The following is an 18,528-nucleotide window of genomic DNA, read 5'->3' on the forward strand; positions in this document are numbered from 1 at the left end:
CCTCTGGCCTGGAATGCCCTCCCTTTTCATATGCGCCAGACAATTCCTCTCCCATTTTCCAAGTCTTGTTGAAGGCACATCTCCTCCAAGAGGCCTTCCCTGCCTAAATCCTCATTTCTTCTTTTTCCACTCATTTTGTGTTGCTCTGTCAGCTGCCTTTTTTCACTACCATCAGCCCTAGCCCCACAGGACTTATGTACATATCTGTAATTTATTTATCTTAATGTCTGTCTCCCCATCTAGACTGAAAGCCCACTGTGGGCAGGGAACGTGTCTATTATATTGTTGTGTTGTACTCTCTCAAGATATTCATACAGTGCCTGCATATGGTAAGTGCTTACATTTATTCAAATATGAAAAAAGTATATATTTATTATTTATTAGTGCTCAATAAATATGATGGATTGAATGATGGACTCCCCAATTTAGATGACTCTCCAGACTTAGGACAATAGTGAATGCTACCAAAGGAGTGTGCTCATACATCATTCAAGCTAGTACGAGATCACTCAAGGGTCCTCAAATATATCATCTACTGCACGGGTGTCTGAGAGAGCAAACAAACCACTAACTCAGGAAAAGCTAAGGCATTAGCTTGATTTTAAGCATATCTTTGTTTCACTATGATCATTCTTTGATAATCCCGCACACTTGGGGTTCTGACATGAAACAAAGCAGTGCGACCTAGTGGCAAGAGTACAGGCCCAGGAGCCAAAGGACCTGGTTTCTAATCCCAGTTCCACCACTTGTCTATTGTGTGGCCTTGTGCAAGTCACATCCCTTCTCTGAGCCTCAGTTCCTCATCTGTAAAATGGGGATTAAGACTGTGAGCGCTATGTGAGACCTGGGACTGTGTCCAACCTGATTAGTTTGTATCTATCCCAGAACTTAGGACAGTGACTGGCACATAGTAAGCACTTAACAAATACAAAAAAAAAATAGTCCAACCTGTTGTTTGGAAGAAGTATGCCCCTGCTCTCCCAGGTCCACAGCACCTGGAAGAGAAATCAGGGAAAGAGGGAAAAGCCAAGTGGAATGCAGAAAGAAGGGCAAAGACGGGAGGTCAGAATTCCACAGTGAGAACTAAGATAACTGGGTTTCGGCAGTGAAGAAAATATGGCACTGGAGGAGGTTCAAGTCTCAAGTTCATCAAAAGATCTATCACGGGGCATAGTCTCCAAACCTCAAATTCAAGCCCAACACTTAGAAAGTCTCTTCCTGCTGCTGGCGACCTTTCAAGGAAATCTAGGAGAGGTTGTTGGATTTTGCCAAATGCTGGAGTGACTCCTTCAGAACCAAAGCTAGGGGAAATTTTATTCTCCAGGTTACACCACATTGCCACAATTTCTTTGCAAATTCACAGCCAGAGGGAAGAAGAGATTGAAAATACTCCAAGCAGTAAAGAGCAAACCAATGGCCCGAAAATACCCAACCAGAACCCCTGTTTAGCAGGCCGGTTCAACAGGAGGCCCTAGGGCTCTTTTGGATCCAAGGCCATAAGAGCCTTCAATGGAAGCGCTCAAATCCTCCTTGGAGCAGATGCTCAAATCTGAACAGAATTCCCTCAGTCCTTCAGACAGATCAGCTGCAAACCAGAGAGTGGATAGATCTACCCTGTTTGACAAGAAGCACCTGCACTTATACACTCAGCTAAGATGGCAGACACTCTCCAAGAGTGTCTGTAGACTGCAAGATTCTTGTTGTTGTGGGCAGGCACCATGTCTACCAACTTTGTCCTACTGTACTCTCCCAAACCCTTAGTACAGTGCTCTGTACGAAGTAAGCACTCAGTAAATACCACTGATTGACTGATAGTGAAGCTGGCACTGTACCTGTAATGAGAGGTTAACCAGTAGAGAGGTTACCCAGAACAGATCAAAATGGGATGAAAACCTCACTGTTTTGCATGGCTTGAGACGTCCTCTTAGGTGAAGGCCATGGAGACCGCCATTTAATGTGAACACACTGACCACGTAGATGGCGGTGACAAGAGATGACTTCTGCTCCTTCAGACCACAAACACCCAAGAAGGGAGATTTCCAAAAGCATTTTGGGGTACCGGTTGGACCCAAACCTATGTAGTGTTCTCGTTCAAATTACAGAAAAGCCAATCCTTGTCCTCAGGGGGTTTGCTATCTGACAGATTGAAAAAAAACAGCCAGTGGTTTATTTGGTTAAATATATACCAGACTAAATACATTTAAGAAGAAAACCAAAAACCTTCTCCTGTCACTTCCTGGCATTATAAAAGTGGGGAAAGGGTCTAGAACTGGAATTGGATTCCTGGGACAGAAGGAATCTGAGGGAGTGGGAGAGGAAGATTGCTGAGACCAATTGTAGGGGTAGTGTCATGCAGAGAATAGTCCAGATGCAGGGAATGAGGGAGAAATAACCCTGAATGGGCAGGGCTGTGGCAAGGAATGAAAGGGGGTAAAAGTGGGACTGAGGGAATTGAAGGAGGATTCTGGAACCCAACATTACGGCTTGGAATTTGTTTTGCTGAGTGCCAGAGAACCACTGGGGAGTTCACAAGAGGGGAGTGACGTGGCTAAAGCGGTCAACTCCAGAGAGGACTCAGAGCAGCCTTCAGAACTGAAAGAGAAGGGAGGCTGAAGGAGGGGGAGGTCAGAAGCCAAATTGTTCATACAGGAAAGGCAGGACCTGGACAGTCTTTAAATCATTGCTTCATTTCAGTACCCAAATGTGTCTTTCCCAATAGGCTGAAAGTTCTTCAAGGGCAGAGATTGTGTTTTATTATTCTCTCCTATGTCCCCAAGTACTTAGTACCATGCCCTGCATAGAGTAGTTGTTCAGGAAAAACGTCCCTACTGGGTGGGGAACTTGTCTTCCAACTCTGTTGTACTTTACTCGCCCATGTGTTAGTACAGTGCTCGGCACACAGTAAGTGCTCAGTAAATACCCTAGATTGATTAATTTTCTCTATAAGGACCAATTAAGAATCTTGATCACATAGAGAAGATTGGAGGGATTTTTTTTTTCCCCGAGGCAATGAGGTGCTAGGAAGTTATTCAGGTAGAAATGTACTTTAGGAAGTGAATGACTGGATGAGAAAGACAGAGGGATAGAGAGAGACAAGGAGGCAGAGAGATAAAGGCAGAGACAGAGAAAGACCGGTAGAGACAGAGAGAGACAAAGACAGAGAGAGAAAGACAGGCAAGAGACACAGACAGAGGCAGAGAGACAGAGGCAGAAACTGAGACAGGCAGCGATGGAGACAGACAAGAAAGACAGACCATAAAAAAAAAAAGATTTGGAAGTCCCCTGTATGTGGATGGCAAGTAAGGCCCTGAGTGTGTGAAAATACCAAAGATGCAGGGAGCACAGGTTACAAATGATCTGCTGGTTTCCCAAAGGGAAGCTCTCCTCCCCCTCTTCCCCCGCCCTCGCCACTCCAGTGTCACCGTAGCAATGTCCTCTGGCAGGCTGGGAATCTTCTGCTCCGGGAAGTTTCCAGAGAGTTAGGCGATCGTTTGGAGGATTAGTTTAGACAGCTCCAACTCTCCGGGGGCAAGCGAGAGATTGGGCTGGGTAACCCGGAGTCCCCTTCATTCCCAATTTCTCCACCGCTCTCCCCCAGGTCAGAGAACAGGCAGAGCTGTTCCCCTGGGCTCAGCCCCGGAGGAGGCTGCTGCTCTGTTCTGGGGCGCTGAGGGACAGTTTAAGGGATGTGAAATCCTTCCAAATACAAAGCAGCCATGACATTTTCAGGGAGAGAAAAACAACCCGGGACCCACCCACCCGACAGCATGGAATCCACCCAGAAAGGGGGACTGAGTTGGAAAGAGGCAACCTTGTGTTATTTTTTTTGAAAAGGGCGAGGAGCCTCCACTCGTGTTTCAGAAAAAAGCAATGAACAACCGGAGTTAACTAGGAATCAGACGTGGCGCATTAGGTCAGCTATTCAAAGTTTGAAAGCATTTAATATTATATATTGCAACCACTCAGATGAAATTGTGTTCTTTTAAATGTACACAATAGTACAAATTTAATTCTGAGCCGTCTAGAATCAGTCTGTAAAAAAGATTTGATTATACCTGAGTGTTCTGGCCCGGCTGTTTCTGTATCTCAGTAATCTTGGCGGTAATTGGTTGATTAGGACCCTCACACTTCATCTCTGCCTCAGTTTCCATGGTAATGTTACAGGAGCTATTATAGATGAGAACTTCATCTCTTTCCACTTTAGGGCTGAAACGAGAGGGGAGGTTAAATGGGGTGTCATCAATCTTAATGAAATGCAATTATTTTTACTCTTATTAATCATTGCAAGCCATTAGCTTGTGGCAAGCCTGGGCCACCATTTGTCAAATTTTGCAAATTTCGGTAATTTTGTTTCCTTTCTTTTATTGTTTATTTGTTTTCCTTTATCTGCCGCTCCCGCGACGAAAGCGCGCCTGGTAAATATCCTTCACGGGTGCCGCTCTCCTTTTCCGGATCTCCTCGAGGAGCTACAAAAGCTTTCCCAAGCTCAAGTCAGGCAGGCGAACCCAAGCGCTCTTCCTCCTGGAAGACTGGAGCGATCAGGGAGGACATATTGTTTTTCCTTTCTCTCTTTTTTCCCCCTTTCCCCCCTTCCCACTCTTATTCACACTTAGCACTGGGGAGAGAATAGCCTGAAAATTCCCTCAGGGCAGAAGGAGAAATTGGAAAACCCACACAACTGGCTAACTGGTCCCTAATTCCAACTGTGAAAAAATGAGCTCATTTAGACTTCCAATTCCCTCTCCCCAGCTGATAGCAATGAGGCTCTGTTGCTAGCAGTGGAACATTAACTTAGTAAATTAATTAAACTTACTTAACAGCCCAGACTAAGGAGATTCGATATATGTGCCAGTTACACCGCCAGCCACTTGCTCTCAAACCTCCTCTTGCAACAAGGAGAGAAGTCCACGAGGGAGGAAGTAAAATAAATCAGCCCTTTGGCGGCATCTGCCAGCTCAAGGCTTGCGGGAGGCAGATGGAGTCATGCATTTGGGGGTGCCTCTCTCCCTCTGCCTTTGTGAATTGCTTTTAAGTGACAGGATTTTGCCACCAGAACTCAAAGGACACTAGACACCCCATCTTTCTCACTACCCACCCCCAGGAAACACACTATTTCCTTGCAGGTTGCGGGTGGTATCTAATCTCACTGTAGGAAGGAAATGTATCTATTGGATTGGACTCTCCCAAGCTCATAGTACAGTGCTCTGCCACGTGGTAAGTGCTCGATAAGGACGATTATTATTAATCAAATACTGTATAATTGTGATAGTCATTACGTACTTACTATTTCCAAGCTCCGCACTGGGGTAGACACAACACAATCAGATAGGAGATAGTCTGCCCTATCACAAGGCTCACACTCTGGTAGGGAGGGAGAACTGGTTTTGAATCCCGATTTTAGGGGGGGGGGTCCAAAAATGTTAAATGACTTGACCGGGGTCACACAGCTGTCAAGTGGCAGGGCTGGGATTTGAACCCGGGTCCCACTCTTTCCAGCAGGCCAAGCTACTGCGGCTCATGCAAAAGGACAAAGGTTTAAGGACGCCTTACTCATTTTGAGAACCAGGAAGTTTGCAACTCAGTAGCAAAGTCTGCTTCTAGCGAAGAGCAAACCAGGAGCAGGAAAGGAAGTGAGGCACAGTACTGGCTCAGAGTTCTCTCTGGTTATATTGGTAAAAATCCTATTTTTAAAAAAAAAATCCATTTTCTGCCTTGTGTGTGTTGGGCTTCACATCACTTATCTCTCAGGTTGGGTGGGTAGACTTATGAATCGGAGGCATATAAAGCATCAGCAAGGGTTCAAATCTACGGTCAAATAATACCAAATAGTACATTTATCATTATTATTATTAACCAGTCCCTCTTTTAGAGAGAGTTAAGTAATCCAGAGGAGTCCATGGTAGTTCAGAGGTGAAGAAGCATGTGGGAAATAACAAGAAGCAGCCGCAGAAATCAGTGTAAGATCCACTCTCTCAAAGAAATCAGATGTAAGTGAAATTAAAAAAAAATAAAATGAGCCCTATTTGTCCCCTAATCTGTTGAGGTTTGGATGGAACCAAGGTTCACAGTGACAGCTGAGGGCTTCCCACTTTGCCTGATTCAGTCTGCGGGGCCAAAACTGACATCGTTAGTAAAGGATCAGGCTTGTGGAGACGCTGCCCAACAAACCGAGCCTCAGCTTCTTCGGCGGGATGCGGATCGTCATGATGATGCTCTCAAATGCACCGTCACGATCATCTGGGTCAAAGTGGAGGCAGCTGGCTAAAGCCTCCTCTCTTATTTCACCACACTCCTACTACACAACCCAGCCCACACACTTCACTTCTCTAATGCCAACTTACTCACAGGACCTTAATCCATCTTGCCCCCGACCTCTCACCCACTTCCTGCCACTGGCCTAGAAAGCCTTCCCTTTTCATATCCAACAGATACTCTTTCCCACTCTTCAAAGCCTTACTGAAAGCACACCTCCTCCATGAGGGCTTCCCTGACTGAGCCCTCCTTTCCTCTTCTCCCACTTTCTTCCGCGACATCCTGTACACTCATGTACAGATCTGTCATTTATTTATATGAATTTCTGCCTTGCCGTCTAGGCTGTGAGCTCAACGGGGGGAGGGAATGTGTCAACCAACTCTATCTTGTACTCGCCCAAGTGTTAAGTGCTTTGCGCACAGTAAGCACTCAATAAACACGATTGACTGGTAAAGAAATACGTATTGAGTCCAGAGAGATTAAGGGGTCCGTGGATAAGAGTGCTGAAAAAGCCCAGTGGCTGGAGTAACATCTCTCAGGACATACAGAGTTGGCTTGGTCCTAGCTGCCTCCTGTTGCCTGTCATGGAGATGTCCTTGTTGGATTACCCTTACCCAGGTTACCCCGACCCTAGCGGATGCGGGTGACCCCGTTCTCTCACATTCTCACATCGTGAGAAGCAGCGTGGCCTAGTGGAAAGACCGCAGGCCCGGGAGTCCGAGGACCCGGGTTCTAATCCCACTTCTAGCACTAGCCTGCTGTGTGACCTTGGGCAAGTCACTTAATTTCTCTGGGCCTCAATTGCCTCATTTGTAAAATGGAGATTAAAGCCCCCTCCCTCCTACTTAGACTGTGAGGCCAATGTGGGACAGGGACTGTGACCAACATGACTGCCTTGTGTAGAAACCACCTCTTAACCAGCCTTCCTCCATTTTGCTTTCAGTCTCCACTGTTCATTAATCTACTTGTTTGTCTTAATCGTTCTCCAAGCCCAGCCTTCCCCTCTTGTCAGTTTCAACCACACCCTATTATCAGTTAAGAAAACAGGAGCCATACTTGATTGGATTCTAAGTATGAAGGAACACCACATCCACCACAGACCATAATTAGTTACCTCTTCCACTTTTTGGTGATGAGGTTGAGCCCGCTTTTAGGGTCCTGACCCGAACAGATCTGTATTAAATATTGCAATAAAAACCTTGTGCTGTGTTGCTGCGACTTGATTTTTTTGTTGATCTCATCACTTGTACCTACAGGGTGTAGAACAATGCTTAACACAGTAAGTGTGGGCTTATTGATAGAGCACTGGCTTGGGAGTCAGAAGGAGTTGGGTTCTAATGCTGGGTCCACCAGTTGTCTGCTGTGTGACCTTGGGCAGGTCACTTCACTTCTTTGAGCCTCATCTGTAAAACGGGGATTAAGACTGTGAGCCTTACTTGGGACACTGTACCCAATCCAATTATCTTGAATCTACCCTAGTGCTTAGTTCAGCGCCTGGCACATAATAAGACTGTGAGCCCGTTGTTGGTCAGGGATTGTCTCTATCTGTTGCCGAATTGTACATTACAAGCGCTTAGTACGGTGCTCTGCACACAGTAAGCGCTCAATAAATGACTGACGTGCTTAACAAATGCCATTAAAAAAAAAAAAGTGTCCTCTCTCCCTCTTGAATTTTGCCTGATCTGATTATACTGAATCTGTCCCAGCATTTCGCACAAGGCTTTCGATGCAGAGACTTTAACAAATACCACAGTTATTATTCTTAGCCTCTTGTAGCTTCCCAAGTACCTAATATAGGGTTCTGCACAGAGTAAGTGCTCAACAAATGCTCGGGATGAAGATGATAATGATTCATTTTTCTAGAGGATATCTGCCCTCCGATGTAACCTTCGAAAGGATACTGGTTTCCGGAAGCAAGAGAACGTAAATTGCCCTCTTTAGAGTGGAAGCCCTTTGGGGCAGGAAATCTAGCCTCTAAACTCCCTCTAGACTTTAAGCTCATTGTCGGCAGGGAACGCGTCTACCAAGTCAGTTATATTGTACTCCCCCAAGCTCTTAATACACTGCTCTGCACACAGTAAATGGTCAATAAATATCATTGTTCGATGTCACTTACTATGTGCAGAGGAGTGTACTTGGGAGAATAAAATCTAACAGAGTTGGGAATGTGTCGCGTGCATCTGTTGACTTTCCCAAATGGCAGTGGGTGCCCGATAAATATCGACTACGAGACAATTGCACATCCGCTGGCCACTTAGCTTGCTCTGAGAAAAATCAAGGCTTGATTCAAGGTATTCAAAAGTGTGGCTCTCCATAAGACAAGGGCTATTGCCCTCTTACTTTATGTTTCCGCAAGAGAATTTTTAATGGGAAAACAAGACCTTGTTAAAAAGTCATAGCAACCACCCAGCAAGTTAAAAGAGTAGTTTATATCCTTTTTGTCGGCGGAGGCATCAGAAGGGTGCGATGCAAAGTGTTACAGCTCCGCAACATTTCAGGGAAAAGGTATGGCCACGCCACTTCCGTTTACCTCGTCTAAAGTTAAGGCAGCCCCAGAGCACCCAACATCATCAGATTGTTCTATTTCTCTTGAGATTGGGATTTCAAACTGAGACTCGAAAAGTTTTTGAAGCTGAAAAAGCAATTCCTTAGAAGCCGACGGTGTCCAAATCCTAAACCTACAGCGATTCCACCAGCCCTCCCACCTTCCTTTAAGTAAACACCGTACAATCTGACAGAGTTTTCAGTGCCTTTTTTTTTTTAACTTGTAAATCTGTTTGGAAAGAAAAGAAAAAAAGAGGAAAGGAAAGAAAAACAACCCTTCTGTTTTTCATAACGTCTAATCTTTTTCCCCATTGGCATTCACCAGATGTTGCTTTGGATCGGAAGATAAATATTAAAATCTAAGCAAGAACAAAGTGGGCTGTTTACTGGATGGATTTTTCAGATGTTCTCTTGAACATTTGTGGGGGGAAGAAAAAAAAAGAAAAGGCCTGGAGATGCTTGGTTACCCACACCAGGTGGAATTAAATATAGAATGTCCTTTTTTTTTAATTTACGGTATTTGTTGAGCGCTTACTATGTGCCAGGAACTCTACTAAGTGCCTGGATAGGTACAGACTAATCATGAGGCTCACAGTCTTAATCCCCATTTTGCAGATGAAGAAATGAGGCCTGGAGAAGTTAAGTGACTTGGCCGAGGTCACACAGCAGACAGGTGGAGGAGCTGGAATTAGAACCCAGGTCCTTCTGACTCCCAGGCCCGGGCTCTGTCCACTACATCAAGCCACTTCTCAGCTTTCCCTACTGTCTGAGAAACCACCGGGGTCTTTCACCATGGGGCTGAGAGGTCTGTCACTCCTCTGCTCTTTCCTTCCTGGCACAGCCACAGGCCCTTCCCCCAAGCAACATGGCCTAATAATAATGGTGGTATCTGATAAGCACTTACTATGTGCAGAGCACTGTTCTAAGCGTCGGGAGGGAATACAAGGTGATCGCATTGTCCCACGTGGGGCTCACGGTTTTAATCCTCATTTTATAAATGAGGGAACTGAGGCCCAGAGAAGTGAAGTGACTTGCCCGAAGTCCCACAGCTGACAAGCAGCGGAGCGGGATTAGAACCCATGACCTTTGACTCTCAATAATAATAATGTTAGTATTTGTTAAGCGCTTACTATGTGCAGAGCACTGTTCTAAGCGCTGGGGTAGCTACAGGGTAATCAGGTTGTCCCACGTGAGGCTCACAGTCTTAATCCCCATTAAGGGGATGAGGTAACTGAGGCACAGAGAAGTGAAGTGACCTGCCCACGGTCACACAGCCGACAAGTGGCAGAGCCGGAATTCGAACCCAGGACCTGTGACTCCCAAGCCCGTGCTCTTCCCACTGAGCCACGCTGCTTCTCAATTAGGCTTCTCATGCCTAATGGATAGAGCACAGGCCTGAGAGTCCTAAGACCCTGGGTTCTAATCCCAGATTCCCCCCATTCTCTGCTCCGTGATCTTGGGTAAGTCACTTTACTTCTCTGTGCCTTAGTTCCTTCTTCTGCCAAATGGGGATTAAGACGGTGAGTCCCATGTGGGACAGGGACTGTGTTCAACCTGATCAACTTTTATCTACTCCAGCTCTTGGTACAGTGCCTGGCACATAGTAAGCGCTTAACAAATACCAATTTAAAAAAAGCGCAGGGGAAGGTTACCTGATGAGAAGGCCAGAGAACCACTGGGCTGGGTGTGTCCGGCCACCGAGGGTGATGGGACAGGCCGGGCCGTCTTTGCACAGGTAGATGTAGCTCCCCGCTGCCAAGGGCTTGCCTGTCCCGGGCCCGATGGTCACTTCACACTGGACGGCGGGATGGCTGGAGGCTTCACAGATCATCTCCAAGGATCTCAGGCTGCACAGGAAGGCCAAGGAAGCTGCAAGAGATAGGCAAAGTGGGACATCATTAAATGATCGGGAGCCCACCAGCTGGCCAAACCCGGGACCCCGCAAATCAAGCAGTGGTCTTTATTGAGAGCTTACTGCTAGCAGAGCATTTTAATAATGCTGGTATTTTGTTAAGCGCTTACTCTGTGCAGGGCACTGTTCTAAGCACACTGGCGGGGTATACAGTGTGATCAGGTTGTCCCACGTGGGGCTCACAGTCTTCATCCCCATTTTACAGATGAGGCCACTGAGGCACAGAGAAGTGAAGTGACCTGCCCACAGTCACACAGGTGACAAGTGGCAGAGCCGGGATTCGAACCCATGACCTCTGACTTCCAAGCCTGGGCTCTTTCCACTGAGCCATTTTACTACGCACTTGGGAAAGTACCATATAATAGAGCTGGTAGTAATGATAATAATGATATTTGTTAAGCGCTAACTATGGGCCAAGCACACTAAGCCCTGAAGTATGATGTATGTGTCTGCTGCGTGACCTTGGGCAAGTCATTTCATTCCTCTGTGCCACAGTTAGCTCATCTGTAAAATGGGGACTAAGACTGTTAGTGCCTTGTGGAACAGGGACTGTCTCCAACCCGGTTAGCTTGTATTGACCCCAGCACTCAGTACAGTGTCTGGCACATATAAACTGCCTAACAAATACCGTTAAAACAAAAGATAATCACGTCGGACACAATCCCTGTCTCTAGGGCTGACGGTCTAAGTCGGAGGGAGGACGATTCAATCCCCATTTTCTAAGTGAGAAAACTGAAGCACGGAGAAGTTAAATTACTTGCCCAGGGTCACACCGCAGGATAACGCCAAAGCCGGAATTAGAAATCAGGTTTTCTGACTCCCAGGTGCATGTTCCTTCCACTGGGTCATGCCACTTCCCCACAGTCCCTGCCCTCCGAGAGCTTACAGTCACGGAACAGGGGCACAAACGTGCTGTGTCTCACCCAGGATCCCGAAGCAAGAATGCAGGGAGGTGAGGCCCTGAAAATCATGACCAAAGAGAAGGTGCCATCTTCTCCTTAAATGATCTTTCAGGAAGAGACAAAAATCTGCCTTGGAGTGCTCCCTCACGCTACAAATTCAGGAACATAATTAGAAAAAGACAATGTCGGTTAGCACCGCCAAACAAGTAGAGATGGCCTACCCATAGCAGAAGGCGAACAGAAAATCATGGGAATATCAGGAACCAGAAATACATGGGCCAATCCAGTCCCTTTTTTTTTTTTATGTGCCAGACCCAGTACTAAGTGCTGGGGTAGATAAAAGCTAATCAGGTTGGACACAGTCTGTGTTCCCTTGGGGCTCACAGTTCAGGTTGGACACAGTCTGTGTTCCCTTGGGGCTCACAGTCTTAATCCCCGTTTTGCAGATGAGGGAACTGAGGCACAGAGAAGTTAACTGACTTACCCAAGGTCATGCAGCGGAGAAATGGCAGAGCCGGGATTAGAACCCAAGTATTTCTGAGATCCAAGCCTGTGTCCTACCCACTAGCCACACTGCTTCTCACCCCCTACAATACCTTTGAACCAGAGACCATGGAGGGGGAAAAATGGGGTTCTCCGAGACGACCTCCAAAAAACATTACTCGGGCGACTCTGAGGCTGGTTGCTCAAGGCAAGGAGCTACCTGGAAGCAGTGTTTTCATTTTTATGAAGGTGCTCGTTGTTTAGAGAACAACCGACACACACTGTGTAGTAGAGAACTCTGCTCAGGAGAGCCCGAGTGGTCTCCTCAGCAGACAAGTCAATAATAATAACAGGACCTGCTGAGAATTTACTGAGTGTAGTGCACTGTTATTAAGAGTCTGGGCGATTCAAAGGAAGCCCAAGATTTCTTCCTTCCCCAGTAGGAGCTTACACTCTAGCTAGGGAAGCCAGGCATAGAATCAACTGTATTTTTTTATTCTATTTTTTAAGCTCTTACTATGTGTCAAACGCTGTTTTAAGTGCTGGGGTAGGTACGAGTTAATCAGGCTGGACCCAGTCCCCGGTCCGCGTGGGACTCACGGTCTAAATAGGAGGGAGAACAGGTATTTAAGCTCCCATTTCATAATTGAGGAAACTGAGGCACAGGGAAGTTAAGGGACTTGCCCAAGATCACACAGCAAGCAGCTGGGAAAGGAGGGATTAGAATCCGGTATTCTAACTCCCAGGCCTGCGCTCTTTCCACCAGGCCACGCTGCTTGACCGTTTGCTGTGTGCAGAGCATTGTACTAAGCACTTGGGAGAGTGCAATATAACAGAGTTGGTAGACCCTGACCTAAACTAGTTTACCATCTATTTTAAATATTTTAAATATTAAAATATTTAACATTTGAAAACATTTTAAATATTTGAATTTAGAATTAGAACATTTTAAAACATTTTAAATATTTGAATTTAGAATAAGAATTTAGAATATTCAATACTCTAAACATCGAATATGCCAGTACATACACAATTTTAGGGAGGAGAGGGACGAGTGAAATGTCCATATCACAAAGCATTCGCTTGAGTGGATATAAGAGCAGTTGATTAACTTTCCCCGCATTTGGGTAGCAGGGTTCTCATGAATTCATCGGTTATCTTTGTGACCTTTCTGTTGCAGCTCATCCTTTTTCAACAAATGCAAAAATCCCCGTGGCATCACATAGTCCATCTGAACGTTTGTTCTGAGACACTCATGGATCAGATTGCAATAGAACCACAGAAGGGTCCGGATAGTCAGAAAGAAAATATGCTTCAAATATATCTGGGAAAAGGGCAAAGGGAAGTATTGCTATTGTAGTCCACGCTCCCAAGTGCTTAGTACAGTGCTCCGTACATAGTAAGTGCTCAGTAAATACCATCGATTGATTATACTATTAAAAGAAGAGGGAAAGGTACCAGATAATCGGTCTCAAAGTCGACGAGGAAGGCAGAACAGGTCATTTATTCCCATTTTAAAGATGAGAAAACAGAGGCTCAGAAAGTTGGGTGACAACATCTAAATAGGGGAGCAGAGGCAAGAACTAGGACTCCAAACTCCTCATCCCATGTTCTTCTAGGCCATACTATCTCCCGTGGAAGCAATCAATCAGTGCTATTTAATGAGCACTTACTGGGGAGAGCAGCGTGGCTCAGTGCAAAGAGCCCAGGTTTGGGAGTCAGAGGTCATGGGTTCGAATCCCAGCTCTGCCACTTGTCGGCTGTGTGACTGTGGGCGAGTCACTTAACTTCTCTGTGCCTCAGTTCCCTCATCTGTAAAATGGGGATTAAGACTGTGAGCCCCATGTGGGACAACGTGATTCCCCTATGTCTACCCCAGCGCTTAGAACAGTGCTCGGCACATAGTAAGCGCTTAACAAATATCAACATTATTAAATAGGTACAAGGTAATCAGATTGTCCCACGTGGGGCTCACAGTCTTCATCTCCATTTTACAGATGAGGTAACTGAGGCACAGAGAAGTGAAGTGACTTGCCCAAAGTCATACAGCTGAGAAGTGGCAGAGCCGGGATTAGAGCCCACGACCTCCGACTCCCAAGCTCAGGCTCTTTCCACTAAGCCACGCTGCTTCTGAAGAGCCGTGAGCAGAGGAGATATTACAAAGAAGAAAGACCACGGCCTTTAAGAAATCATTCCGCTTCCTTTAGCCCAGAGAAACGATGGTTGAGGGGAGATTTAAGAACTGTCTTCCTCTTAGTTGAAATCAACTCTGTCACACAGAGGAACGTGACCAGTCGTTCTACATATCCAATAAGGTCGAACAAGGGGAAATTCACTTAACTGTCACATGTGAGGTTTAAATGAGACACAGAGAACTTTCTGGAAGAGAAGACTAACCAAATTATAGTGCCGCCTTTGCGCTTTGATGTGGACGCTTTATTCGCAGAGAAGCAGCGGGGCTCAGTGGGAAGAGCACGGGCTTGGGAGTCAGAGGTCATGAGTTCGAATCCCAGCTCTGCCACTTGTCAGCTGTGTGACTGTGGGCAAGTCGCTTAACGTCTCTGGGCCTCAATTACCTCATCTGTAAAATGGGGATTCACTGTGAGTGAGCCTCACGTGGGACCACCTGATTACCCTGTATCTCCCCCAGCGCTTAGAACAGTGCTCTGCGTATAGTAAGCGCTTAACGGATACCAACATTATTATTACTCATTCCATCCTCAACTCCACAGCATCGTGTACGTAGCCGTAATTTATTTACATTAATGTCTGTCTCCCCCTCTACACAGTAAACTCCTTGTGGACTGGGAACGTGTCTACTAGCTCTGGTGCATGCAACACCCCCAGTTGCCTAGTACCATGCTCAGCACTCAATAAATATGATTGTTTGAAGACCTCTACAGCAACACTGTCCTCTGTCTGGTTCATCTTTTCCTTAAGGCAGAGGGGTGGATTAATTGGCCTTTCAAGTGTCCTATAAACCTCCAAATCCCATCCCATTTTACCCGGGAAAGAACCACCAGGATGAATCCTGGAGTGAGCTGGAGTCTTTCCCATGAACACCACGCAGCTGGTGACATCTAGTGATATTGAAGAGTATCTGCCCGTAAGAATGGCTTTTTCCATCCCTGGCTCTCCTGAAGTTCATTCGAAAGGATGAGGGAAACTTGAAAGATTATCGAGTCCAACCCCCGCTTTCGGGCAGACTCCCCGAGACGGAAAGTAATCCACAATGAAGCGTTTGGCTCCCTTAGATTTCTTTCACGGTTTCTCAGTCTGGGGAAATGCAATTTCCAATGCAAAATGACCTCTCTTTGCTAAACTCCCAAACGCTTAGTACGGTGCTTTGCATAGAGTAAGCTCTCAAGAAATGGGATTATTAATAATAGTTATAATAATAAATTGTTCCATGTTTGACGAGACCTCACCCAGACTTCCTAATAATCACAGATTTATTCCCTTATGCTTTGTTGACCTTTCCTCAAGAATTTCCCCTCACGCATACAGTTCCCAGGACCCAGTTCTAGCTCTCACCGGTGCCCTCCTAATTTCTATCACTTTTTTGTAATGGCATTTGTTAAAAGCTTACTATGTATTACGCACTGTTCTATGTTCAGGGGGTAGATACATGTCAACCAGGCTGGATACAGCCCCTGTCCCACATGGAGCTCAGAGTCTAAGTAGTGGGGAGAACAGTTACCGAATCCCAATTTCGCAGTTGAGGAAACTGAGTCACAGAGAAGTAAAGTGATTTAAGGTTACACAGGAGGCAAGTGATGGAGCTGGGGTTAAAACCCAGGTCCTCTGGCTCCCGGGGCCCCGCTTTATCCACTGGGCCATGCTGCTTTCCCTACAACAAACCTGGAGAAGTTTTCTAAAGAAACTGGATAATCTCAACTGCCTTCTCCTGTCACTCCTCTCCACTGGGGACTGCAGCCCTGGATTATCCAAAGGAAGAGCAATACGCACCCCTCCATCCCAAAGGTGCTCAGCTAGAGCTACTCTCCAACAGGGTAGAGCATCATTTGCATCTTTGCCAAACATTCCTATGGAGGGGGGTTGAACTAGAAGCTCGGGAAAGAGCACCAAACACACAGGTTCTGAGGGAAGCAGCATGGCCTAGTGGCTAGAGCAGGGGTCTGGGACTCAGAGAGACCTGGATTCTAATCCCAGTTTCCACACTTGTCCGCTGTGTGACCTTGGACAAGTCACCACTTCTCTGGGCCTCGGTTCCCTCATCTGAAAAATGAGACTAGATAGACCCCCACATGAGATACGGATGGTGTCCAACCTGATTACCTTGTTTAGTAGAGTGTTTGATACATAGTAAGCACTCGACAAATACTATTAAAATAATGGACCTATTTATAACCCAGAAATTGAGATGATAAATGCCTGGGTCAAGGAGTGAACCCAGCCAGAGGTCAGAAGGAGGATCTCTACCGGCTTCCGGATTCAGAGGCCGAGGCTCGCAAATCTGGAAAGTGAGAATCGGGCTACGTAACCGAGCGGAGCGCGGAGGGACACATCCGGGACGATGCGCTATCTTGACTGACCGTTCAGAGGCCGGACCTGGCAGCTGAAGTCCGTGGTGGTTGCGTTGTCTGAAACGGTGCAGGGGACACCACAGACTGCAGCCGAAATGTTTCCTGGAGAAAAGCCAGCTCCGCGCACGTGCACCATCCCTCCGCCCAGGCAACCTTCAAAGGCAAGCGTTACAGTCAACCACACAACAGGGTAAAAATAATAGTAATAGCAATAATGATGATGGGGCTTGTTAAGCACTTACACAGCGCTTAACAAGCCCCATCATCATTATTGCTACTGATTTTATTATTTTAGTTTATTATTACTAAGCACTCACAATGTGTCAAGCACTGTTCAGAGCACTGGAGTAGATACAAGTTAATCAGGTTGGACACAGTCCCTGTCCCACATTCTTAATCCCCATTTTACAGATGAGGTAACCGAGGCCCAGAGAAGTGAAGTGACTTGCCCGAGATCACACAGCAGATATGTGGCAGAGCCAGAATTAGAACCCAGGTCTTTCTGACTCCCAGGCCTGTGCTCTATCCATTAAGCTAAGTCAGAATGTCATAGATCCTACCTGCCAGGCCTCTGCCTCACTTCTCAACCCCGTGTCCCTTCTCTGAGAGCCGCCCCATAGTCCTCTGCTTGGGGTGTAACGGAAAGAACGTGGGGCTGGAAGTCAGAGGAGCTAAAAATTGCGGTGTTTGTGAAACATTTAACACGTGTCAAACACTGTGTACTGAGCTCTGGGGTAGACATAAGATAATCAGGTCCCTGAGTAGGAGGGAGAACAGGTATTGAATAGCCATTTTGTAGATGAGGGAATTGAGGCCCAGAGAAGTAAAATGAGTCCCCCAACATCACACAGATGATACGTGGCAGAGCCAGAGTTAGAATCCAGGTCCTCTGACTCCCAGGCCGGGACTTTTTTCACGCAGCCGCGCTGTTTCTTGCTATGCCACGCTACTTCTCCTCTCACATCAACCTAGTTAAGGTGAGGGCATTAACAGCCCAGTCATGAAAGAAATCCATTCACATCCTGAAAACCAGCTGACCAGCACAGGTCCATATTGAAGTCCCTATAACAACAGTAATAATGATAGTAGTATTTATTAAGCGTTTACTATGAGCAGCATGGCCTAGTGGAAAGACCGCGAGCCTGGGAGTCAGAGGATCTGGGTTCTAATCCCAGTTCTGCCGCGTTACGAGCTGTGTGATCAGTTACCTCATCTGTAAAATGAGGCTTCAATACCTATTCTCTTGCCTAGATTGTGAGCTCCACTGTGTACTCAGCAATATTTATTCGATAGTATTTATTGAGCGCTTACTATGTACAGAGCACTGAACTAAGAGCTTGGAATATACAATGGAGGACCAGGACTGTGTATCATGACATCTCGACCGGACTATCTTTTATCTTCCTCAGTGCTTAGAACAGTGCTCAACACATAGTAACTGCTTAAATACCACAATTATTAAGCACTCGGGTAATGAGGTCAGACCCAACCCCTATCCCACATGGGCTCACAACCTAAACGAGGGGAAGAACAAGTATTTAATCCTCATTTTACAGGTAAAGAAACTCAGACCCAGAGAAGTCAAGTGACTTGGCCAGGGTCACAAAGTAGACAAGGGCCAGAGCTGGGATTAGCAGCCAGGTGGAAAACAGAAGCAATTGGAATTAATCAGGGATGCATTTTTAAACATTTAATTTGGGGCTCCACCCCTGACAAACCTCTGGACAGGAACCCAGGATTGTATGCCAAGTGACGACCTTGATGGGAGAAAGCAACAAGGTGGTTGAAATGAAATACAGTCTTTCATTTAGCCCAGGGACAAAAAGAGAATTTATATGTGGGTCGCTTTGTCCAATTAAGTGACTGAATGATATAATAATTTAAATTG

At 46.2% G+C, this 18,528-nt stretch overlaps 1 protein-coding gene across 7 annotated transcripts in view; it reads right to left on the reverse strand.

Moving 5' to 3' along the window:
- PKHD1 (PKHD1 ciliary IPT domain containing fibrocystin/polyductin) overlaps window positions 1–18,528 on the reverse strand; it is a 344,877-nt gene that overhangs the window by 245,749 nt on the left and 80,600 nt on the right. For 5 of the 7 annotated variants that reach the window (XM_029050691.2, XM_029050690.2, XM_029050688.2 and 2 more), the window contains 4 exons: window positions 18,359–18,397; window positions 16,650–16,793; window positions 10,449–10,665; window positions 4,056–4,206 (listed from right to left, as the gene is read on the reverse strand). In XM_029050691.2, coding sequence (XP_028906524.1) covers window positions 4,056–4,206; window positions 10,449–10,665; window positions 16,650–16,793; window positions 18,359–18,397 — 551 coding nt within the window. The remainder of the gene's footprint in view (window positions 1–4,055; window positions 4,207–10,448; window positions 10,666–16,649; window positions 16,794–18,358; window positions 18,398–18,528) is intronic. The other 2 variants (XM_029050694.2, XM_029050689.2) reach the window with 1 other exon arrangement.

Source organism: Ornithorhynchus anatinus, chromosome X1, assembly GCF_004115215.2.
Source record: "Ornithorhynchus anatinus isolate Pmale09 chromosome X1, mOrnAna1.pri.v4, whole genome shotgun sequence".
NCBI lineage: Eukaryota > Metazoa > Chordata > Mammalia > Monotremata > Ornithorhynchidae > Ornithorhynchus > Ornithorhynchus anatinus.